The sequence below is a fragment of the Canis lupus genome, chromosome 17 (assembly GCF_011100685.1).
Source record: "Canis lupus familiaris isolate Mischka breed German Shepherd chromosome 17, alternate assembly UU_Cfam_GSD_1.0, whole genome shotgun sequence".
Classification (NCBI taxonomy): Eukaryota; Metazoa; Chordata; class Mammalia; order Carnivora; family Canidae; genus Canis; species Canis lupus.
Genome location: NC_049238.1, coordinates 36,797,167 through 36,822,710, shown reverse-complemented (window position 1 = coordinate 36,822,710; position 25,544 = coordinate 36,797,167). Strand labels below are relative to the sequence as shown.

Here is a 25,544-nt window from a genome sequence, read left to right as displayed (position 1 = left end):
AATGGAGAGGAACTGCTCTGTACTGATAACCTGGCAACCTACATGTCTCCACCGAGGTCACACAGGCAAGGCTCGACCACAAGCACAGGCTGACCTGAGCCCTGACAGAATGCCTCACGATCCTCCAAAATATGGAATATAGACAATCTTGGGAAGTGCTGCTACAAAGCTATTTTTCACCAACCTCCATATACTCTCCTTGTAGGACTACTGTTCCTCAGCCACAGGGTACTCTAGCACTCATGTTGCCTGTTGGGATGCCTCGGTGGCTCAGTGGTTGAGGGTCTGCCTTTGGCTCAGGGCGTGGTCCCAGAGACTCGAGATCGAGTCCCACCCACGTCGGGATCCTTGCATGAAGCCTGCTTCTCCCTCTATCTGTGTGTGTCTCTGCCTCTCTCTCTGTCTCTCATGAATAAATAATTAATTAAAATAAAATCCTTAAAAAAAAAAAAAGCACTCATGTTACCTGTGATTATCTGGCTTCTCTGGTTTCAGTGTCATCCAGTGAGACAATGGGCATGAGCAACTGACACCATGGTGATCCTACATTTGTTGTCTATGTATGTAATCAACTGCATTTTACTGGCTGAATTCGTCAGCATTCATAACCGAAAACTCGCTTGGGTCTAGGCTTGCCCAAGCCTACTCTGATCTTTTCCTTCAACCTAGACAGCTTACGTATGATCCTCTTGATAAAACCTTGACCTAACTCCCTACCTTGTACCTCCCAAACTAAGTATTTCTTCTCAAGGAAAACACTCTCTGGTCGTATCAGGGCCATGGAAGAGCTACCTGACATGAGTTCTTGTGATTTTATGTTTATCCCCAAACTGGACCTTGAACATTTACATGTTAGATGGCTCATCTTGTTTTAGCAAAAGTTTCTCTTTACAAATTACTAGTGGGAAAATCTGATGGATACCTACAATTTTCAAAGTGTTTTTATTTTTATCCTTTATCCAATATATTCTTACATCCTCTGGAATGTATTTGGTTTGCAGAAACTCAGCATATCCCTTTTCACTCCTTGAACCAAACTTAGAATTTGTCAAAGCCTCAATTCAAATACAAATTCCTTCAAGAATGAGACTTGGTACAAATTTATGGGCAAAATTATAAATTCTAATTAGCCTAACATTCCCCCATAGTCTTATGCAACCTTTATAAATTTTGCTTAACTCTATATAAGTTATCTGTATGTATCCCAAAGATAACTAAGAATCTCTTTCTCAATTTTTTTACAACTCCACTTCTATTTTCACATATGTGACCCTTCTAATCTTTATTTCCTGAATCAACAACAGGCTTATTCATATTTGCCTCATCAAACTTTAACCTGCATATATAGATAGCTATATATAAAAATATAATAATTAGACAATTTTAGATATTTCATTCTCATGTCCTTTAGGAGACTATACTTCTGTGGAAGTGTCTGAAGGGACATTGATCTCCCTGGAGAAAGAAACAGATATTCCCTTTACGCTAGAAATCTTTGAGGCTCTATTTTCAACTACGGAGGTCACATAACTTGAAAATGTTACCCAAAATTTGTTACTAACATTAACTGAAAAGATAAATAATACTACAAAGCCCCAGAGTTACAACTAAAATCATTGATTTAGGTGGTCGTGGATAATAGCATAGCTCTAGATTTCTTGCTGGCAAGCCAAGAAAAAAAAATGAATTACTAATTCATTCACAGGGAATGCTGACCAATCTATATTCAAACAAAAGACAAGACAACTTGGCTATCAAAAGTAGACTCAGGGTAACGCATGGGTGGCTCAGTCGATTAAGCATCTGCCTTCAGCTCATGATCTCTCAAGGTCGTGGGATTAAGCCCCATGTCAGGGTCCCAGGGAGCCTGCTTCTCCCTCTCCCTTTTTCCCCCTCCCCCTGCTCGTGCTCTCTCTTTCTCTTTTCCTCTCTCTCTCTCAAATAAATAAAATCTTAAAAAAAAAAAAAAAACACCCCATAAGCCTGAATTTTAAGATCTGATCTCCTAGTCAAAGTGAGGGCATCTGGTCATCACTCTGAAGTGCCTTTTAGTCTCTTATAATAGTCATGGCTATTCTTACTTGTCTCACAGTCTTCCAATGCCTGGTCTCCAGAATGACCTATGTTTCTGCACAGTTCTTATTTCATCAAATGGTACAAAAATTCATTTTTCAACAGAAGGAAAACAAAAGGACTCATATTATAAGTCAGGCTAAATACCAAGGTCTTTTGATCATGATTCCTGCAAAGATCATAACCCATACAACAGTGACTACGTAGCATGCTGTTCTATAAGGGTAGGACTAAGGCGGTACTGCTAAAATAAAACTCTACCAAGTTCCCAGCAAGTTCAGGATCAAAGTGCTGATCCTGTATCTTTGAGCCTAACAGATACTTTCATATCCCACCTCAGACTTCTTTATAAAGCAATCTCTATGCTTTTGTGACAGAACAAAATCAAAAGGACTAGTTCTCAAATGACCCAATCAGAACATAAAACCTAGAATTTCTCCTAATATATAATAAACCTTTTATCTTCCTTTCTGTTTTCCACTTTAAGCACAGAGAGACAGAGTGAACTTACTTCTTACCCAGCAAGCATATTAATTTAGCTTTAAAAAAAAATCTTGGGTGTATTTTATTATTCCTTGAATGCTATTTATAGAGCCTTTTATTGATCAAACTATAAAATATGTTAAAATTCTAAAGATGAAGGTGAAACTAAGACTAAAACTATTTTACATGGGGTTATGCCAGAAATCCTTAACTAATTTTTATATGTGAGCTGCAAATCTTGCTCTGAATTTCAGGAAACAAGGATTAGGTATAAGATTTTTATCTTGCAAAAAAAAAAAAATTAAAAAAAAAAAAAGATTTTTATCTTGCTTCCAAGACAAAAATACACTAGTTGCTCAAGAGATGCACAGTTTTTCTAGTAGTGTGATCAGAAAGAAATTTCTTCCCTGAGTCCTCATAGAGACAACTTATCTGATACAATGGTCAGTCCATGGGCAGCCCGGGTGGCTCAGCAGTTTAGTGTCACCTTCAGTCCAGGGTGTGGTCCTGGAGACCTGGGATCGAATCCCACGTCAGGCTCCCTGCATGGAATGGAGCCTGCTTCTCCCTCTGCCTGTGTCTGTGCCTCTCTCTCTCTCTGTGTGTGTGTGTCTCATGAATAAATACATAAAATTTTTTAAAAAGGTCAGTCCTTCACACAATGGACACTACCTTCAATAGTGTCTATACAACCAAAGCAACAGTTTATGACCTATAGCATGCCCCAATTTGAACCAAAGGCTTGCTGCCAAAATCCATTGCAAAAAAGCAATTATGTGAGGATACAAATTAATATTGTCCAAGTATGCAATTATCTGATTTTCTGATTTTTTAAAAAGATTTTATTTATTTTTTTAAGTAATCTCTCCACCTAGCATGGGGCTCAAGCTCATAACCCTAAGACCAAGCATGGCAGGCTGAACCACTGAGCCAGCTAGACACTCTTCTGCTCTTCTGATTTAATCCAGGGATGAAATCCACAACATCTAGAGCAGAGATTCTCAAAAACTATATGTACATTAGAATTTTCTGCTCTCCTAACAAAAGGGGTGGCATTCATTCATTTACTTGTATTTATTCACCACCTTTTTAGTGGAGATACAATGATAAACAAGAAAGACATGATTTTTTTTTCTCTCAAGTTTTTAATCCAGTGATAGGGGAGATAGACATCAATGAAAGAACAACATAAATAAATTAACAACCATGTAAGTAAATGTAGGAAGTAAATAGTGCTATGAGAGCACACAATAGGAAAAAGTCATGTATCAGGGAAGTCTGGAAGGCTCTCCCTGAGGAAGTCATGAATGAACTGAGGTGAGGAGATCTAACCTAAGGCATAAAGGGTTGTGGAGGGAACTCTGACAGAGGTAATAGGATAAGCAAAATTTCTGTGTAGAACTGAGACAGGGGGATCCCTGGGTGGCGCAGCAGTTTAGTGCCTGCCTTTGGCCCAGGGCGCGATCCTGGAGACCCGGGATCGAATCCCACATCGGGCTCCCGGTGCATGGAGCCTGCGTCTCCCTCTGCCTATGTCTCTGCCCCTCTCTCTCTCTTTCTCTCTCTCTGACACTATCATAAATAAATAAAAATTAAAAAAAAAAAGAACTGAGACAGAAACTGAGACAATGCTAACATCACTGGATCATAAAGATAAAAGGAAAGTTGGTTTAAAATTATGCTGGAATGATGGGAGTTCTAGATCATGCAGAACTTTGGCCATTTGGGGGGGGTTTATTCTAATAAAATGAGAAAGGACTGAAGTGTTTCGAAGAAAGGAGGTGATGTAATTAGATCTCCATTCTGAAAGATAACTTTGAGAGTAAAAAACAGACATAAAGGGGAAATAAAACAGATGCACAAAAGCAGTTCAGATACCACTGCAATAATCAAACAAGAATCCAAAAGAAGAATGGAACGCATTTGGAGAACTTGCTAACTTGACACTCCTCACTCAAATACATACACTTTATCATGGATGGGAATGTTTTTTCTACAATGGTGTTGAGGCAAAAAAAAAAAGGCTGAAAACTACTAATATCTGAGAAATTAATAGACTATTATCCTTCAGGCAATCCTCCATGTATATTACAAACATTCTCATGATTTATACCTTTTAAAGATCACCTCATTATTCCTGAGGTCATTCCTTTAAATGGGATCAACATTTTCCTTAAAAGTAGTGAGAATGTGCATGAATAAAGTATTCATCTTCTATATCACAGGAGCACATAATCCTCATCATTTCACAGCCTCAGAATTTTCAAAGCAGGCATTATAATCTGGTAATGAATATATCAGTAACATATTAATGAAACATCTAAATTCAAGCAATGTAACTTCCTGGTGAACCTTGCAGTATAAATTTGGTGCAAAGTACACCATGAAGTCATTAATTAAAAGACTTGAACAAAGAAAAGGAGTCCTGGGATCCCTGGGTGGCGCAGCGGTTTGGCGCCTGCCTTTGGCCCAGGGCGCGATCCTGGAGACCCGGGATCGAATCCCACGTCAGGCTCCCAGTGCATGGAGCCTGCTTCTCCCTCTGCCTGTGTCTCTGCCTCTCTCTCTCTCACTGTGTGCCTATCATAAATAAATTAAAAAAATTAAAAAAAAAAATTAAAAAAAAAAAAAAGAAAAGGAGTCCTAAAGAAGATCTGTGCTTCTATGTAACACATTTTTAAGAAAATAAAAAGGTTAAAAACGAATGAGCTATACATTCAACTGAAGAACTTAGAAGTGGGCAACCCAGAAGAAGAATGAAAATAATAAATATAGGACAGAAATCAACAAAATGTGGGAGATCCCTGGGTGGCTCAGCGGCGGTTTAGCGCCTGCCTTTGGTCTGGGGCGTGATCCTGGAGACGGGATGGGTTCCCATGTCAGGCTCCCTGCATCGAGCCTGCTTCTCCCTCAGCCTGTGTCTCTGCCCCCTCCCACCCCCCTGTGTCTCATGAATAAATAAATAAAATCTTAAAAAAAAAAAAAAAAAGGAAATCAACAAAATACAGAACAAGAACAAGAGAACATAAATAAAGCTAATGGCTATTCTTTAAAGAAAGCATCAATATTCATTATTCACTATAGTGCCAGTTTGTTTTATCAGTCCTGCAATCAATCTCTCAAGTCTAGATATTAACAAACAAAATGCAAATGATTCCATTTTAACTGTTCCTTTTCTAAAAAAAAAAAAAAATAATAAGGTAAGGTAACTTTGTTATTCTCCCCATAAAAGCCAAAATACTGCCTGCAACGGAACCTTTAAAAACCTGGGGGCCATCAGAGGATTATGGATATGTGACTTTAATACTTTAAATATAATTTTCAGCGATTTTTAGTCTACACTTTTCATTACCTAATTCTTTCACTGTTTAAGGTTATCTTCAATTCCAGCAGATGTGTTTATGACCAAGTAACAGTAATTCTGAAGTAAAATAGTATCTTAAATCAAATTTGTAGTAAAAAAAAAAAAAACAACCCACTAATATGATAGTTAAGTTACTGAATACTTACTATGCTGCAGACATGTCTGATTAGTTCTCTTCATTTTCATGTTAACTATGAAATATGTTGCTTATCCTCATTAAGCAGGTAAGAAAGAGGACAAAGAGCTTAACTGATTCTGCTAACAGATGACAGAGCTAGAGCCCAAACTCAGTCTGATTCCCAGATTCATAGTTTTTTTTTTATCATGTTGCTATTATAGCTATACACATTTGGTCTTAGGAAGAAACTGCAAATAGTCAAACAAACCACTTAATAGCAGCGAATGTAAAGATTATTTAAGAAGCTCACCAACTGCTTGTTAGGATATGAGTGTGTTTATTGTAAGCTTCCTTCACATATTTGCATATTTGAAACTTATCATAATAAAATGCTAAGGAAAAGAAACATCATCAACACACATTTAAGTGGTATTTTAAGAGATGATACCAAAGAACTTTTAAGGTCTGAAGGTTGCATTTCTCACATGCAAAAGTAAATATGAATTACCTAACTTAAATAAGTAACTTCCACAGAAGTGATTTTAATGTTTGTAAGGAAATGGCAGTCACCAGGCTAGATCAGTTGGATTGATAATATGGGACTTGGAATTATAAGGAGTTATAAGGTTTTCTTTTTACTAAACAGTATTTTTTAGGGGTTCAAAGGAAATACACCAAAAAAATTTATTGCATAGATTTTTTTGAAAAAGTAAAAAGAATCAAATTATATAGAGTTGGAAAATGGGTTTCCCTCTTCATTTCAGGGTCCCACACAAGTTGATAAAGTAGTGGTACAGTTTTAGCTGGAATGTAAATTGGTACATCCACTGTGGAAAACAGCATGTAGGGTCCTCAAAAAACTAAAACTAGAAATATACTAATAGAAAAAAACAGAATACCACTACTAGGTATTTACTCAAAGAAAATGAAAACTGTAATTTGAAAAGATATATACACCCCTATGTTTATTGCAGCATTATTTAAAACAGACAAGATATTGAAGCAACATAAATATCCATCAGTAGATGAATGGATAAAAAAGCTGTCTCTCTCTCTCTCACACACACACACACACACAGTGAAATATTACTCAGTCATAAAAAGAAAATTATATCTTGCCATATCTGACAACAGGGATGGACATATAGGGTATTATGCTAATGAAATAAGTCAGACAAAAACAAGTACCATATGATTTTACTATGGTATGTAAATAATTAAACAAGCAAGCAAGCAAACAAAAAATCAAACAGATTCATGAACAGAAAACAAACTGGTGAGTACGAAAGTGGAGGGGGTTAGAGGAATGGGAAAAATAGGTGAAGGGGATTCAAAGGTATAAACTTTTGCTTATAAGACAAGACACGGGGATGAAAAGTACAGAGAGAATATAGTCAATAATGTTGTGTAATAATATTGTATGGTGACAGTGACTAAACTTATTGAGATGAGTACTGAGTATAGAACTGTTGAATCACTATGTTACAATACTAACACAACATTGTTATGTCAACTGTACTTCAATAAAAATTTTAAAAAATATGTATCATCCCACTGCTTTCTCGCCTCCAGGGTTTCTGATGAGGAGTACCGTTGAATTTTATTAAAGATCACGTATGTGACTTGAAAAAAAAAGAGTGGCACAGTTTAGATTAACGGCTTCCTTAAGGTGAAAGCCTCCATATGAAAGTCAGAAGATGGAAAGAAAAGAGAGGAATGCTATAGGTAATTAAAACTGCTATATTATCACTAAGATTTGCTGTTCAATAAAAACAAAACAGGGGCTAAGCACCAACATCCAGAAGAGTCAAATACTGATGAGGTTGTTGGCTGCCAGAATAGCAACTTTCACCCGAAGTTAAAGAGGAACCAAACCAAAACCAAACACACACTTTATTTAATGAGGACCCAAGATTCTGGCAAAGCAAGGTCACCTGAACCTGGAAATTAAAGCTGGAGTTTTAAACAAGAATAACCAAACATAAAAAAAAAAAAAAAAAAAAACCAAACATGTAGTATGTTAAAACTGATTATTTAAAAAGGCATCATAGTAAGGTAGAAGAACAAAAAGCTTTAGAGCCAGAAACATCTGGGTTCAGATTCTACTTCCCAGTCATATACTACCTATACTAACTTGAACCAATTATCTTGTGGCCCTAATATTCAGTTTCCTCATCCAAAGAAAGGATCAATCAATCTACCATCACAAAGTTGTTTAAAGGTTAATTGAGATAAAGTTAGGTAATTACTTAGCATTGTTCATAATAGTCCTCAACTGAAGTTTTCTTTCCTCTTATGACTTACCTGAAACCCATCCATTTTAATGGAACACGTATGGAAGATGACAGATACTTTCATAGAAATTGGGAAAAGGGGGCAGCCTGGGTGGCTCAGCGGTTCAAGCGCCTGCCTTCGGCCCAGGGCGTGATCCTGGAGTCCTGAGATAGAGTTCCGCGCCGGGCTCCCTGCATGGAGCCTGCTTCTCCCTCTGTCTGTGTCTCTGCCTCTCCCTCTCCCTCGTATATAAATTAAAAAAAAAAAAAAAAGAAATTGGGAAAAGTTCTAAATCCAAAAAGCATGGATTCCAGGGGAAATTATGAAAAATTATTTCAAATAATGAAAAATTATTTCGAACAAATAAAAGCAGAAAAGCAGCTGTGGTAGACCAAATCTGGAGTCTGTTCTTGAGGCTGTTTCTCCTTTATCCTATCATTAAGCTACACTCAGCAACAATCCTTGTGAAAGCCTCCCATATTTCCAAAGTGTCTAGGACACAACAGAAAATGTAAGATGAAGTATAATTCCTAGGGTTCATAGTGATTTTGGTGACAACAGATGGTCATGATGATCCAAAATAATTAAGAAAAATATAAATCAGTAATTGTCTAGTTAGTAAGACAGGAAAGCATGCCACATATTTTATTTACAAAGAGATCCTTTGAAAATATTTATAATAAAATTATTTGAGAGAGAGAGGGAGAGTGAGAGAGAGAGAATGAGCAGGGGAAAGGGGGAGGGAGAAGCAGACTGCCTGCTGAGCCGGAAGCCCAATGCAGGGCTTGATCCCAGAATCCTGGGATCAGGACCCAAGCCGAAGGCAGACACTAAACTGACTGAGATACCTAGGTGCCTCATAAAGTTAGTTTCTGATAATAAAATATCTATTGATGGTAAATTCCCTGCCCAGTGCCATATAGAAGAGGCATTGCTGTATATCAATCTATGAAATGAAGATTTTTTTAAAGATTTTATTTATTTATCACACACACACACACACACACACACCACACGCACAGGCAGAGACATAGGCAGATGGAGAAGCAGGCTCCATGCAGGAAGCCCGAGGACGCGGGACTTGATCTTGGCTCTTGATCCTGGGACTCCGGGATCACGCCCTGAGGCAAAGGTAGAAGCTCAACTGCTGAGCCACCCAGGTGTCCCATGAAATGAAGAATTTTAAAATATATCCTTGAGCTTTTATATTTGACATCATGAAGAAAAAACATATTACTCCTCAAACATCCTTTATGCCATAAGCAGAGATAGACTATTACAGTAATAAAACAACATTTTGTATTTGCTTGCTATAGGTTTTTTTTAGACTACATTTTAAAAATTATTTTTTATATTTCATTTATTATCTTGGTTAGCTCAAGCTAAAATTCATATACTTTCATTCTCTTTCAATTTATCCTCTTGACTTAGGCTCTCCAGTACAGGCTGAAGGAGCTAGAAACTCAACAGAAACAAATCAGCAAATAAAATACTCTTAGAATTTGAAAGCTAGAAAATATTCTAGGTATTATGACATCAGAAAAAAAGTCGAAAAAGTTTTGTTGGATGAATCTACAGCAAACTGGGTAAAATTGCCTATGACCCAGTAATATTAAAAAAAATCCCAGTTGGTCTGTTAAAGTTCCCCAAATGCCAAATTACCTGTTACCAGAGCCCCAGTACCTATGATACGAGGTACTGGGGCTCCAGGTTTTTGGGAGTGTCATGGGAGTAGATTTTTTTTTTAAAGATATGCTGAAATTAGGCTTTGGCCTAAGTATACAGCTAAAGCATGTTTCTCCATTCGGCCTTGGCCTGCTTCAAGTCATTTCTGGATCATTGCATATGACATGACTGGCAATTACATGATCCTTAGGTTAGTTACTATTATAACTTAGTGGGTCATATATATTAAAAAAGCCATGTCATCTGGGTTTACTATTAGTATCTGAATATCCATTTTCCAAGTTAAGATGGTATTTTAGGTATAACTTACAAGAATCTCATGTGCTTTACATATTGAAATTTTATCAATTAGTTCAAGTACAATGAGATCTTCATTAATGAAGAAAAAATGTGCAATTAATGATTACGAAAACCGTTTTATGTATAAAAGAAACTAACGATCTTCAAACTGCCAAGTAGAAAACCAGAGTAATAATATTGAGAGAGTAATTATTGTAATTATGTAGAGCTATTAATTTTTTTTTAAGATTTTATTTATTTATTCATGAAAGACACAGAGAGAGACAGAGGGAGAAGCAGGATCCTCACAGGGAGCCTGAGTGGGACTCAATCCCCCAACTGGGATCATGCCCCGAGCTGAAGGCAGACATTCAACCGCTGAGCCACCCAGGAGTCCCTAGCTATTGATTTTAAGAAAAATATTATAGACTGCTTATGCTGACAAAGGATTGTAAAAATTTAAATGAAAAATACAAAACAGAATAATAGAAATTTTATCATAATTCTAACTATTCAATTATTTGGCATTCTAATGATTCACAATATTATTTTTTTATTCACAATATTAAACAAAATAACTTCTAAAGAAGATTTTAAATTATTCAACCCCATGAATCTTTCAAGAAGAAATCCTATTTGAGAATTCACATCTTTTGTGAATGAATTAAAAACAGAATAACTGTTACATCAAAATTTCATGAGAAAAAGCTCTAAAGTTATATGTAATATAATCAATCATCTTTGCTCTAGATATTTTTTAAAAAATATTTAAAAAGGAAAATGTTAGAGGAAAAAAAGTTCCCCCAACTATCCTGTATTCCACTAATCTCAGTTGAAAGTGACCCTCTATGATGTGCATTATAGTAGTTATGGGAGTAATTTAGTAATAGGCAGTGCTGAGAAATTATCGCTTCACTGGAATGTCTTATTTTTTAAATAGACCAACATTTCTAATAATTACAATAATTTAAGGGATATTTCAGATTTATTCATATTACAGAAATATAATCTATGATGATACTAACTTTAGTCTAAGGTTTGGTTAAATGCTGGTTTTGACACCTGGATAACTGGTATTTTTAAAAAATGTATATTTGGTGAATATGTATATATACAGCCAAAATATGTAGGTATTTCTTACATAAATGCATTATTCAGTTCCATTTTTGTTTGCTTACATAAAACATAATTTTAAAATAGACTCCTATGTATGCCAAGGATGTAGAAATCAACCCACAAGTTCCTTTATGGGCCAAAGAGTAGCCTTTACAAAGAACTCAAGCCTCACACACAAAAACCAGTGATCTAATATTTTATTGTCAACTGCCAGTCATCAAGGAAAATCCAAACAAAAGAGGTGTTGGTTCTTCTGATCTCTTATGTATCTTCAACAAATTGTCTAGTAGGTTAAAACTCAGATACAATGGAAGAATTCTTGTTTTCCATAGCTAAAAATGTGCAGTTAGCTAGATTTAACTGATTTCATACTCTTTTAAGAATACATGAAAAATCAATATTCTTCATACATTCAATTTTTTATCTCTTTAGAAAAACTCTTGTCATATAAGATGAATTTACAATAAAGTAGACTGAAATTGCCTGGGATCAGTAATATCTAAAATGAAAAAAAAAAAACCCTAACCCCCTTTTTAAAAAAATTTTTTTTTAATTTATTCAGAGAGAGAGAGAGAAAGAGGCAGAGACACGGGCGGAAAGGAGAAGCAGGCACCATGCGGAAAGCCCGACGTGGGACTCGATCCCGGGTCTCCAGGATCACGCCCCGGGCTGCAGGCGGCGCTAAACCGCTGAGCCACCTGGGCTGCCCCCTAACCCCTTTTTAAGTATCCAATATCCCAATCCAGCATTTGGTGTCAGATTTACTACCTTTATGAAATAACGGTGGCAGGGGAAAGAGTACAAAACCAAATGCTATGGAGATACAGACTGTGGTAAATAGTTATTTACCCTCTGTTTTCTAAACTATAAAATGAAGATACTAACATCTGTTCTGTCTACATGGATCAAATGAATTAAAGTATATGAATTATAAATAGCAATATATGGGGGATCCCTGGGTGGCTCAGCGGTTTAGTACCTGCCTTTGGCCCAGGGCGTGATCCTGGAGTCCCAGGATCGAGTCCCGTGTTGGGCTCCCTGCATGGAGCCTGCTTCTCCCTCTGCCTGTATCTCTGCCTATCATGAATGAACAAATAAAATCTTAAAATCTTAAAAAAATAGCAATATACGTAAAATATTGAGTATCATGAGTTCTAAATCTAAGTTCTTTTTTTCTATTACTTTTATAAATAGATTGTTAATGATTTTTATGTGGTTTTATAATCTTAATGAATAAACTTAGGATTCCCTTTAAACACTCCTTGGGACTTGCTTGGATAGTTATCTGCCACTCAAAAATGTGGGTGTATAATTTATGAATGTTGAAGTATTTAAGAGTTCATGTAAAGTAGTAATGTTAAGCCATGAACTCACATTAAAAACAAAACAAAGCATGGGCGCCTGGGTGGCTTAGTTGTTTAAGTGTCTGACTCAATCACAGCTCAGGTCTTGGTCTTAAGTTCAAGCCCTGCATTGAGCTCCATGCTGGCATGGAGCTTTCTTACAAATATATATATATATATGTGTGTGTGTGTGTGTATATATATATATGTGTGTGTTTATATATATATATAAAGCTATTTTACGTTAGAGAAAGGTTGCTCTTTGCCAAGAGTAATGATAATCTGCTAAAACTGCTTTTGCAAAGGTCATCCAATGACTGCTATCTGAGTTGGTACACAGGATCAGTAGTCAAATAACACCTCCCAGGACCCAAACACCTCAAAGAAGATACTAGAAATAGGAACATCCTCAAAAAGTTCAACCATAATATCAAAATAAGATGAACCAAAACAGAGATGAGCAAGTCAGATACACAGGACCAAGTAAAAGATGACTAAATTTAAGATATTAATATGCAATGAAAAGAAATGTACTTATCAGAAAGAAGGACTGGTTAGCAATAGAAAGGATGAAAAAAGAAAGGTGGAGAGACAGAGATATGGCCAGTGCCCACATAAGTACTGCCCAGGACAGTGGATATTCTGTAAGACTGATAGATGCAAGTAACTGCTTGGCAGATACATTATGAAAATGGAAAAATCACTGTATCAGAGCCTGATGCCATTTAAAATTTCAGTTATTTACAATCAACTCCTTCATTCTAATTCCATGCTCCTGTTCATTAGGCAATTCTCGATAATTTGGTTTTCCATGTAGCATTCTACATGGAGAGAATACCCTCCCTGATACAAACATCTAGTCATTTTATGTGACTGAATTGGTATTCTGATACACACACACATATTCTCCTGTGATAAGGATGTCTATCCTTGATTAAAATAAAGGCTCTGGTATCAGATTACTTGAGTTCCCACTGATTACTTTGCAGCCTTGGGAAATTCATCAATCTCTTACTGTTGTTTCCTCATTTGTAAAATGAGGGCTGTTGTGTAGCGCTGTGATGAAGATTAAATGCAGTCATCTGTGTAAAGCACTTAAAACAGAACCTGGCATATATTAAGTACGATGTAAATGTAAGCCACTGTTACTACTTTTTAGCATGAATTAGTATCTCCAAGTCTGATCAGCTCTGAGACTGAGCAGTTTCTGAATCTGAAAAACTGAAGTGAGGCCACTAGGCACATCAAAGCACAAAAGAATATTCTGACAGCTGCAGACTGACTGGAGGCTTGACTTGGTAAATTCAAGGCCTCAGTTTTTTTTTGTTTTTTTTTTTTGGAAACCAGATCACCTGTCTGTCCAGGTAAAAACCTGACTTTATCACGTAACAAAGGGTCACAAACTCAAATGCCTACCATGGTGGGGCAAGTCACTGTATGAGGAGACCTCAGGTGCTGAGTTTGCAAAGAAAATATCAGTGAAAAGACTGTGGAGGATGAAGAACACAAGTCAAGTCTAATAGCATTCACACACAAATATTTTTACAACATCCTGTCAGGCAAACAACAATGTGGACATATTTTAGGCATGAAGGCCAGCTGCTTGCAAACCCTGAAGCACTCTCTCATTCATGCTTTTAAAGGTTCTAATTTAGGCTATCCTGTGGCCAATTTTCAACCCTTTCATCTGCTCTGTGATTGTCCCTTCTTTGAAACTTTCTCCTTTCTTGGCTTCTAGAAAACTTCTGTCTTCTTTATGGTCTACTACACCTATCACTTTATGGTCTACTACACAAAATGATCTCATCATTTTAACTAACATCTTTGCTAAAAACTCTCAGATCTTTATCTCTGGTTCTATTAACTCTAAGAAATATCTCATGAATTTTGCCTTTTGTCTGCTTTCTCATTGCCAATGCTTTTGATCAGGTCCGCTACCCAATTTCTAGACTTTACAGTAGCTTTGACTCATTCCTTTTTTTTTTTTTTTTTTTGACTCATTCCTTTCTTTCACACTACACATCCATCAGAAAATCCAACTGGTTCTATCTCCAAACCATATCCAAAATCCAACCATTTTCACCTCCCTGGCCTAAACCATCATCACTTGTCACTTATATTACTATAAGCAACTTCCTTTTTACCATTCCTTTACCACAGCATGATCCCGCTCCTCCTCTGTTCAAATTCTCCAGTGGCTCCTGTACAATTCAGAGTGAAATCCAAGTTGCTTAAAATGGCTTTACAAGGCACGACAGAATTGCCCCTGTTGCCCATCTAACTTCATCTCCTACTTCTCTCCCCCTTGCTCATTCTTTTCTCTAGCCACACTACTCCCTTGTTTCTTTCTTAATTACACTAGGCTCGTCCTGGGTTCCAGGCTTTTTTCACCTTTTGCTCCCTTTATCTAGAATGCTTTTCCTCCAGACATTCTGAACCTGGATTGCTCTCTCATTTCCGGATTTTGCTCAAAGGTTACTTTTTCAGTTGAATGTTTCCCTAAATATCTATTTAAAGTGGAAATACCATCCCTGAACCCATAGGATATGCCACCTCCCTTTCTACTTTATCAGCATTGAACACATTTGTTTTTCATGTTTATTGTCTCTTTCTCCAAAGAACATATAAACTCCATTAGGTAAAGGATTTTTTTCTTTACTGCTGTCTTCCTGAAGTCCAAAACAAACATATATTAAATATTAGGTGCTTAATACTTAATGTAAATTATTGAAAGTTCCTTAACTTGTCTTCCTTTTACTGATCTCCCTTTCTGTAGTTTGCCTCCACCTAGCCCCTTAAGATATCATGCCAAAAATGCATCTGAACATTCTCCTGTTTAAAAAACTGATGAGGGATCCCTGGGTGGCGCAGCAGTTTAGTGCCTGCCTTTGGCCCAGGGCGTGATCCTGGAGACCAGGGATCGAATCCCACGTCGGGCTCCTGGGGCATGGAGCCTGCTTCTCCCTCTGCCTATGTCTCTGCCTCTCTCTCTCTCTGTGACTATCATAAATAAATAAAAAATTTATTAAAAAAAAATAAAATAAATAAAAAAATAAATAAAAAACTGATGAGAGGAGCACCTGCCTGGCTGCCTCAGTCAGTTAGAAGAACATGTGACTCTGGATCTTGGGGTTGTTTGAGCCCCACACTGGGTATAGAGATTACTTAAGTAAATAAACTTTAAAAAAAATTAAAAACTTTGATGAGATCTTTCTATCATACAGGGTCAGATCCCTAATTCACCGAAGCCTTTTCCTCATTCCCCAAAATACGTTGTACATGCTTCACATACTTTTTTATCCTCTCTGAAGCCATTATGCCATTTCACATCTTCATGTTTTTCATATACTTGAATCTGCTTAGCCAAACTTTTTACTCATCCTCCAGATGTAGCTAATTCCATGATGCCTCCCTGAAACCCCCACCTATGTCACCACTGCCCTCAATTTATAACTTTATTATAGTACTAGTGCTATAACTATGTATTTACCAGTCTATTTCTCCTACTACATGATAAGATCCTAGAGAGCAAATCCCAGTGCTTAACACTATATACTTTGCACAGAAGTCTGCTGAATGAAAATCTAATCAATGAAAATTTAAAAGTAAATGAAATAGTATACTTATGAAGGACTAGGAAAAGAAAAATGTCTAATAAGTCAAAGTGCTTTCCCACATCAAATATGAACATGATGTTTACCTTGGGTTTTTTACATTTGCTAAAGAAAAGCTCATTTTGATAGTTTTAACAATAGTCAAATTAGTAGATTCAGGAGTAAAAAATAAACTGATAGAATTTAAGTTTTGCAAGATGAACAGAGTTCTTAAAGATAGGTTGTACAACAATGGGAAGGTACTTAACACTACTGAACTGTCCACTTACAAATAGCTGAGATGTAAATTTTACATGTGTATTTTACAATTAAAAATAAATTCATTAGTAGCCTACTGAGAGGAGGCATTTGCTCAAGTACACAAATTAATTTATAAACCATGTATTTTATAGAACATCAAGTGAACTCTAATGTGAAATAAGGCATTTGCAATCTTTTAAATTAAAATTACTGACATTAAAGTAGGAAAGAAGATTGAATATCACCTAGTTCAACTACTTTATTTCACAAATAAGAAAAATAATCATGGAAAATAGAAAAATATCAACCAAGTTAGAGGTAAAATCAGGATCAAAACCTAGGTTTTACTGAGAACGTAGGGCTCTCTTACATGTACCACATTACAATTTCTAACAATTTAGAAAGTTAAAAGCTAGAACTTATTGTATTACATCCCCATGCAAACATAATGAAGAGTGAAAATAATACTTCAGGTAGGAGTTTGCATACCTGGGCCTCTTATCTAGCCCCTATTCTGTGGGATCTTGTAGACAAGTTACTGAGCATTGTAATAGTATACTACCTCATGGGATTAATGTGAGAATCAAAAGAAAACCGTGTTACAAATGGAAAGTGTAATCAGCGTCTCTGTCATCATCCCTTAATTTTCCAGTGTAGTCTCTTGGCAATGTTTCAGTCATTATGTGCTGGGAGTGGGAGGAGAAAAAAACTACTATGATTCTGACTAGTTGGGAGTTTTGTTTTTGTTTTATATGAGGAAGGAAAGTGGAGAGAGGAGGGAAAGAAGGTGAGAAAGTCATTCATAATGGGCAAAGAATAAATTAACCTCTTACGGAATAATATATAGCTCTTACCAATTAAAGACTCTCAGAATCACAAGCTCTTATATTACTCATGTTAAAATTATTCTTCCCAGTGCAGACCCTGTAAACCTTTTTGCTTTCAGCATATTTCAGAAAATTATGTAATAGTTACTTAGGTGTATATTTGTCTGTCCTACCCTACTGTACATGTGTCCAAACAGGGACTCCTAGTGTTTAGCCTTTAAAAGTTGTTTGTGTATTGTTTTAACTGGGTCATCATCCAGTGAAATATAAAGCTAGGTGGCTGAAGTTGTACCTAACAGAACCGGATGAAAGAGAAGAATTGAATGAAAAGAGACACAAGAATTTTATCTCCCTTTGGCTTCCCCCAACTCCTTCTCCACCTCTACTCTTGATTTCTCAGATCCTACCCACCTCTACCAATATTCTGTATATCCACAAATTTATTTATGGATATAAATAAAATAAAAATAAAAATAAAAAATAAAAATAAAAATATCGTATTTTCACTCTAGGCATGAAAATATTTAAAGTATTTTTTGAAAAAGTAACCTCATTTGGCAAACAAATCTTGTGCAAAATGTTCATCATACAAAACATGTGCAAGTAAAATTCAATTTTTTTAAAGAAAAAAGAGCTCCTTTTGTGAATTTTAATTTAAAATCTCATTCTGATGTAAGTTATAATAGTAATACTTTAATTCATATACAGTAGTTGTAAATAAAAATCATATATTCAACTTTTTCCTCTATATTCACAGTATGCCTTAATTTTCAAAAATGTCAGAAAAAGAATATCCTCGAAACAATGCCTGGCTCCACATACCAGAATTCAAATATATCTTCACATAATTCACAGAAACTTGTGTTATAGTATAAAATAGTTATAATATGGAAGCACAGAATTATTTCAGGATTCCATAGACTAGTCCGTTTTTCCCTTACATTTCTTAAGGATCACAATCTATTAAAAATAGATTACCACAATCTTCCCCTAGAGATTCTGATTCAGTAGCTCTGGGCAAGACAAAAATCTTTATTTCTTAAAGTGATTTTGATGATTAGCTAAGATTGTAAAACATTAATCTAGTATAGTTATTCTCAATTTGGCACATGTTGATAGAAATGATAGCAATATTAAAAAAAAAAAACTTTCAGGAGGAGGATGAAATACACTGACCTTGTAAGAACTTGAAAAACTCTTGCAGAACCCTCTTATCAATAAAGAAACTAGGTTTGCTCAAGTTCACAAAGCTAAGTGGTAGCAAAGCTGGAGCTAGACCATTTCCTGACTCCCAGTTCACTTTGTTTTTTGATGTTATTGTTTTGCTTTTTGTATAGGTTGAAAAGAAAAATGTGTCAAAGTTAAATCATCTCTTTTTGCCTCAAAATAGTATCATCATTTAACAACTGAGTATGAAGCTTTGCTTTTTGTTTCAATAATACTAGTAAATATTATTTTCTTAGTCTTAAAAAAGGCTAAAATCACTATTATCTAATCTTTAGTTCTTAGTTCTAAGTGGTTAATAAATCCCACAAAAACTTCTTTAAAAATTTTTTTTTAACTTGTAATTTGGTATTTTAAAATTCCAAATTCTTTTTAAAGTCTGACATCACAGTTCCTTACTGGCAAAGTTATTGCAATACCTGAATTTGGTGACCCGTTTCCTCATTACACAGAATACCTAATTCTACATACTAAAGCTGCTTTGTAGACAGAGAACACATTTCCTTCTGCCATACAAAATAATGAACTTTAGGCTGCATTAGTCCAAAACCCAGTCATCGGTTTGTCCACAGATACTCAGAGTGGGAAATTCATAATAGGAAATTTCTCAAAACATTAGTTAGCCGATTCCAAGAATTCTGTCATTTTAGTGACAAGATAATGTAAAATAATCATGAAAGATACGTCAAGTGCAAGCTTATGTAGCCATAATTTTAAAGAACTGTTTTTTACTTTATAAAAAATTACTGTTATGTTTAATTGACTTGCCTTCTGGAGATCTACTTTCATTACTAGGATATTAAAATTGTTGAAGTATTTTTATCACTCTCAAGGTTGCCAAATGTTTAGATATTTCAAATTTCGGTGATGTTTGTTATTTCTACTTGTGAGGTTAACAAAAAAAAAAAAAAAAAAAAAGTGCTTGTAATGCTTCGCCAGGAGCACATCACATTACTCCACAGGTAAAAAAAACTTGAGCGATCTGTACCTAAGTTTACACTACAATATATACTTTTGATTACTTCTAGTCACAAAATAGGAATTTCCTATTTCTAAATATTCTAAATAAGAATCAGATGCCACGTATTTTATTCCAGTAATTTAATGAACTAAAGCCCTCTCTTTCTGTTTTTACGACTAAGGTAGATAGCAATGTAAATTAAAAACCTAACCCAACTAAGTAGACTATTTGCGCTTTTCAGAATATGAAAATACCCCCCAAAGCACTAAGAGGAACCAAGAATGGGCCCCTTGAGCCACAGCAAAAATATCATAATCTCCCTTAACTGTTCAAATCACACACAGTATTTAGAAAACGCAGCTAGATGGGATAATCCATGGAGTTTGTACTCTTAGGAGAAAGCTGTGCTACACTAAGGTCCGCAAAGCCTAAGTACTTTGTGTTCACATTTTTAATTTGAAACGCTTTCAAATTCCGAGGACTAAGACTATATAAATAAACACATGGCCTTTGGGGGTTGTTTAAAAAATCCCCCCCCCCCCCGAAAAAAAAAAAAAAAGAAAAGTTTATTTTTAGAAGTGTGCTCGGGCAGGAGTCAACTACAACACCAGCTACTACAAATTCCGGGCTGGTCCCATCTGGAAGCGCACGGCGGACCCTGCGCTGGGAGAGGCTCCGCCGCAGCCAGGCTGGACCGCAGCACCGAGCCAGCACGCGGGAGGCGCCGGGCGCAGACCGAGCGGCAGACGGAGCCGCCCGGGGGCGGGGGGCTCGCACGTGCCGGCCGGGGGCGGGGCCGGCCGGAAAGGACCCCGGCGCGGGGAGGCGGGCGCGGCCGGGCCGACCTCCCCCGCGGCCGCCAGCCTGGGCTTTACATAAGGGCGCACGTCATGGAACTGAGGGAGCCACACAGAGACGTCTAAGTCATGCAGGAGGCGCGCGGCCCCGGCCCGCTCCCGCCGCCCCAGACCCCTCCTCTCATCCGACAGAAAGACAGACAAGAAGGGTTCCCGACCTGTCGTGCCCTGCATGTTCAGAGTCTGTCATGTTTGGTCAAGAACGGGGCGGGGCTGGAGGACAGGTCTGCGAGGCCGGCGGCGGCGGGGCGCGGGGGGGACCCCTGCGCCGCCTGCGGGTACCTGCTCCCGGCCGCCGCCGAGAGGTGACGAAGTGGTAAAAACTCACGGTTACTAGTGAGCGACACAGACACAGACTTTCCAGTCTATTAACAACCACGCCAGAGAGATGGGGTTCTAACTGCAAACACTGGGCAACGGCCCCGCGCTGCCGGCGCTGCCGCTTTAGTCTCTATTCGCCGCCGGTGGCTGAGGCTTGGGAGCGGGCGGGCGGGCGGCGTGCAGCGACGCGGGGATTTGGACACTGGCCGTAACGGTGATTTCTCCTCACCAACATGGCGGCACCCGAGACAGGCGGCTCGATAAAATGGCGCCTGCCGCAACACCTAGCCCGGGACTAAAGGGCAGGAGAGATTCCTCCGCGTGCCGCGGCCCTCGGCCGGCCCGCCGGGGCCGAGCGCGTTGCCCATTGGAGGAGGCCGCCCGTCAATCACCGCCAGGGGCGGGTCCCCGTCCTCGTCTGGGAAGCGGCGGACGCGGCAGCCAGCTGGCGGGGCCGGGCGGCGCCGGAGGTAGAACCGGGCGGGGGAGGCGGCCTGCGAGCCCCGCGTTGTTGCTCCGCGCCCCTGGGCCTGGCGCGGCGTGCCCCGCTGAGGGACGGGCTGAGGGACGGGCTGACGGGGCTCGAGGCGCGGCCTCGCAGCCCGACCCCCAAGGCCACTCTGCGGCCTGGGCGGGGTGGTCAAAGGACACGCGGGTGTAGACTCTCGTAAGAAAAATCTCGGTCGCTTAAAATAATGGGAAAATGCGCTTCCTGCCACAGGATAGCGCCTCCTTTTGTGAGGTCTCGTACTCGGCAGCGTTTTCAAGAAAATAGCTCGGCACCTAACTGTTTCCCATAGTTGATGGCAAATTTACCCGATTATTCGTAATGATAAAAGCAATTTAAAAAGTTGATAAAAATAACAAGTCAGCTTTAAGTTATTTAGTAAAAACCTCTTAACATTCCATGTGTGAAATATACACGGATATTTTATAAACAAACACTAGCCATCACAGGTCTTTATACTTATGAACCTGACCTTTTTTAACGACGTGTCAAACGGTTTGGCTTCTGTAGTAAATTAACTTCCTTCTGAAGGAAAGTTCCTTGTTTTGTACTGAAGTGATGGACAGTGGTAAATCCTCTCATACCTTTGTGGTAGGTAATGCGTTTGGTCAACGTGTAAATGCAATGCATTCAGAAGCAATCACAATCGCAATTAGTACATTTAAAAATTAAAAAAAAAATTGAATAGGTACCTTGAAAAAGAGAAAAGAGGGGCACCTGAGTGGCTCAGTGGTTGAGCGTCTGCCTTCGGCTCAGGGCCTGATCCTGGGGTCTGGAGATGGAGTCCTGCATTCGGCTTCCTGCAGGGAGCCTGCTTCTCTCTCTGCCTCTGTCTCTGCCTCTCTCTGTGTTTCTTATGAATAAATAAATACATAAAATATTAAAAAGAAAAAAGAAATTGCATTTTTAAACAGTTGAATGTGACCATTGACAAGACCTGCACACTGATAGATAATTCTGCAGGCACTTGCCACATTTCAACATAATACATTACTAGGAAACTCAAAAGGCAGATCTATGTTGTCTGATTAACATTAATTAGTATTTGGAGTTAGACTCTCAGGTCTTTGTCTATTGTGACTATTTTACTTAATTTAAGTCTTACTGTAGCTAATTCAGATAGCCCACTTCTCATTCTCCCCACCCCCACCCCCCTTTTTTAAAGTAGGCTCCGTGGCCAGTGCAGATCCCAATGTGACCTTGAACTCACAACCCTGAGTTCAAGACGCTTAACCAACTAAGCCACCCAGGTGCCCCTTCCCTTTATTTTTTTTTAATAGCTTTATTGATATAAAAGCATATACCTGAAAGTTTACCCATTTTAAGTGTACAATTTAGTGCCTTTAATAAATTTGCCAAGTAATGAAGCTATCACCAACAGTTTTAGAACATTCCATTCCAGGCAGCCCAGGTGGCTCAGCAGTTTAGTGCAGCCTTCAGTCCAGGGCCTGATCCTAGAGACCTGGGATCAGGCCCCACATCAGGTTCCCTGCATGGAGCCTGCTTCTCCCTCTGCCTCTCTGCCTCTCTCTCTCTCTCTCATGAATAAATAGATAAAAATCTTTAACAAAAAGCAAAAACATTCCATTCCCCAAAGTGCCTATTTACAATTAATCCCGCCTTGCCACTCCTGCCTCAGGCAACCAATAATCTACTTTCTGTCTCTAATAATCTGTCAAATCCTGTCTTCAAAAGGATTTGCCCTTTTGAACATCTCGTGTAAATTGAATTATGTTATTTTATTCTCCCTTTAAAGCACCCAGTCACGTCTACAAGTCTAAATGGAGCTCAGTCCTTAGTCAGTAATTTCTGAGTGAAATCTGTTTTTGCTGCTTTAATGTCTGGCTTTGTTTATCTGTGACAATCATCCCCGCCCTTAATGCACACAAATATTGTAACCACTATAAAGGTGCCAACAAGGGAAGGAGTGCTACTGGCATCTAGTGGGGAGAGCATCCCTATGCTGCTAAACTTCCTATTATGCACAGAACTGTCTCCCACAATTACTCAGCCCCAAAATGTGAGAATGTTAAGGTTGAAAACTCTGCTCTTGACTAGTAGAACCCAAGTTTTGGGGGTTAAAAGCAAAAATTTTTTAAAGACAAAAAAATTCTACTAGGGATAATAAAGGAAGGGTCCACTCGCATTTCCATGGCTTAATTCCCAGACCCATGAATCCTGACTATGGGACAAACAGCACCATATTATTGACTGCTGATTTATAGGATATATCCTCAAAACATCTAGCTAGTACTGAAACTGGGACTCAAGAGAGCATTCTATCATCTTATGTCATTTGCTTGTTTGTGGTAAAATATATATGATATAAAATTTGCCATTTTAACTATTTTGAAGCAACAGTTTCAGTGACATGAACTACATTCACACTGCTGTGCAACTATCACTGTCTGCTTCCAAACTTTTTCATTGCTCCTAAAAGAAACTATAACCATTAAGCAATAACTCCTTTTCCCCCTCTCCCAGCACTGAAAGCCTCTATTTCTGTCTCTGTGATTTGCCCACTCAAGATACTCCATATAAGCAGAAATACAGTGTTTATGTTTTTGAGCCTGGTTTATTTCATTTAGCCTACTGTTTTCAAGTTTCATCGTGTTGTAGCACGTATCTGAATTTCATCCCTTTGTGCAGGCTGGATAATATTCCATTGTATGGATATACCACATTTGATTTATCCAGTACTTGGGATATTTCCACCTATTGGCCCTCCTGCTGCAATGAATATGAGTATGCAAATATTTGTTTCAGTCCCAGTTTTCAGTTCTTTGGGGTATATACCCAGGAATAGTATTGCTAGGTCATCTGATAATCCTACGTTTAGGCCAGCTGCTTTATAATGATAGAGACATCACTTATCTATTGCTACATAGCAAATTATCCCAAATGTTTGTGGTTTAAAACATAAATGAGGGTGCCTGGGTAGCTCAGTCAGTTAAATATCTGCCTTCAGCTCAGGTCATGATCTCAGGATCCTGGGATTGAGCTCCATGCTCAGCAAGGAGTCTGCTTCTCCCTCTCTCTCTCCCTCTCTCAAATAAATAAATAAAACCTTAAAAACCTAAAAAAACACAAAACATAAATGAGACAGGGACCTTGGGAAAATGCCCCTATGCATCGGGCACTCTCTTGGGTGGCTGTTATTACTTCTCTTGCAGAACAACCTGTGAACTGTTATTGCTTTTTCTTGCAGAAAGCACCAGCCAAGGAACAAGCCTAGACCAGGTTCAAACTATTCTGAGATAAAATAGGCAGCAAATATACCTTTCACTGACTTTTTCACTCATTATAATGCTAAAGCACACACACAGAGGTGGACACATGCAAATGAAATATACGGTATATGAAGAAGCATGTTTTGTCAACTGGGCCTGTGCCCCCAATTTCCTGGAATTCCCTGCCCCTACATCACTCCTTTCCTGCCTCAGTCTCCTTAAAAGTTTCTCTGGCTATTGTTCAGAGAGCCAGTCAGTCTGACACTTTTGTCATGACTGTGTCTCCCTTCAGCTGCAGCTGTTGCCCCTATAATAAAACCTTGCCTGTGTTTTTAAATTTGGGGTCCAGCCTCATTTCTACCATTGCTGGGCCCAAAGACCCAAGTCCAGTTACATAAACATTTACCTTCTTATATTCTCGTGGATCAGGAATCCAGGAGCTACTTAGCTGGTTAGTTCTGTCCCAGAGTTAGGTGCTGGCAGACCAGCTTCCAAGGTGGCTCACTCACATGGCTGGCTTTTCACAGGCTGCAGGAGTGCTTTCTGACATGGTGACGGACTTCCCTTTGGGTTGACAATTGAAGAGAGGAAGGCAGAAACTGCAGTGGTTTTTACCACCTAGCCTCAGAAGTTGGGCAGCATCTAATACCTAACACTGTATATGCTAGAAGTCGCTAGATCTAGTCCACATTTAAGGAAAAGGGAATAGGCTCCAGCTTTTGAAGGGAAAAGTGTTAAGGAATTTGTGAACACATTTTATTTTTTAAAAAGATTATTTATTTATTTATTCATGAGAGACAAGAAAAAGGGGCAGAGACATAGGCAGAGGGAGAAGCAGGCTCCCCATGGGGAGCCCTATATGGGACTCAATCCCAGGACCCTGGGATCACACCCTGAGCCAAAGGCAGATGCTCAACCACTGAACCACCCATGCATTCCTATATGAACACATTTTATTTATTTATTTATTTTATTTTTTAAAAGATTTACTTATTTATTATAGACATAGAGAGAGGCAGAGACACA

General features: G+C 38.2%; 2 protein-coding genes across 14 annotated transcripts in view; one reads left to right on the top strand and one right to left on the bottom strand.

The window, feature by feature from the left end:
* The window catches only part of ZC3H6 (zinc finger CCCH-type containing 6), a 67,879-nt gene extending 46,877 nt beyond the window's left edge, over positions 1-21,002 (bottom strand). For both annotated transcript variants that reach the window (XM_038561464.1, XM_038561465.1), the window contains exon 1: positions 20,618-21,002. In XM_038561464.1, the coding sequence (XP_038417392.1) occupies positions 20,618-20,649 (32 nt within the window). In that variant the 5' untranslated portion in view covers positions 20,650-21,002. The remainder of the gene's footprint in view (positions 1-20,617) is intronic.
* Positions 20,514-25,544, top strand: part of ZC3H8 (zinc finger CCCH-type containing 8) — a 36,348-nt gene continuing 31,317 nt past the window's right edge. For all 12 annotated transcript variants that reach the window (XR_005372423.1, XR_005372422.1, XR_005372421.1 and 9 more), the window contains exon 1: positions 20,514-20,683. Coding sequence is in view for 4 of the 12 variants with exons in the window: in XM_038561468.1 (XP_038417396.1) it covers positions 20,529-20,683 (155 nt within the window). In the remaining 8 variants the exon portion in view is untranslated. The remainder of the gene's footprint in view (positions 20,684-25,544) is intronic.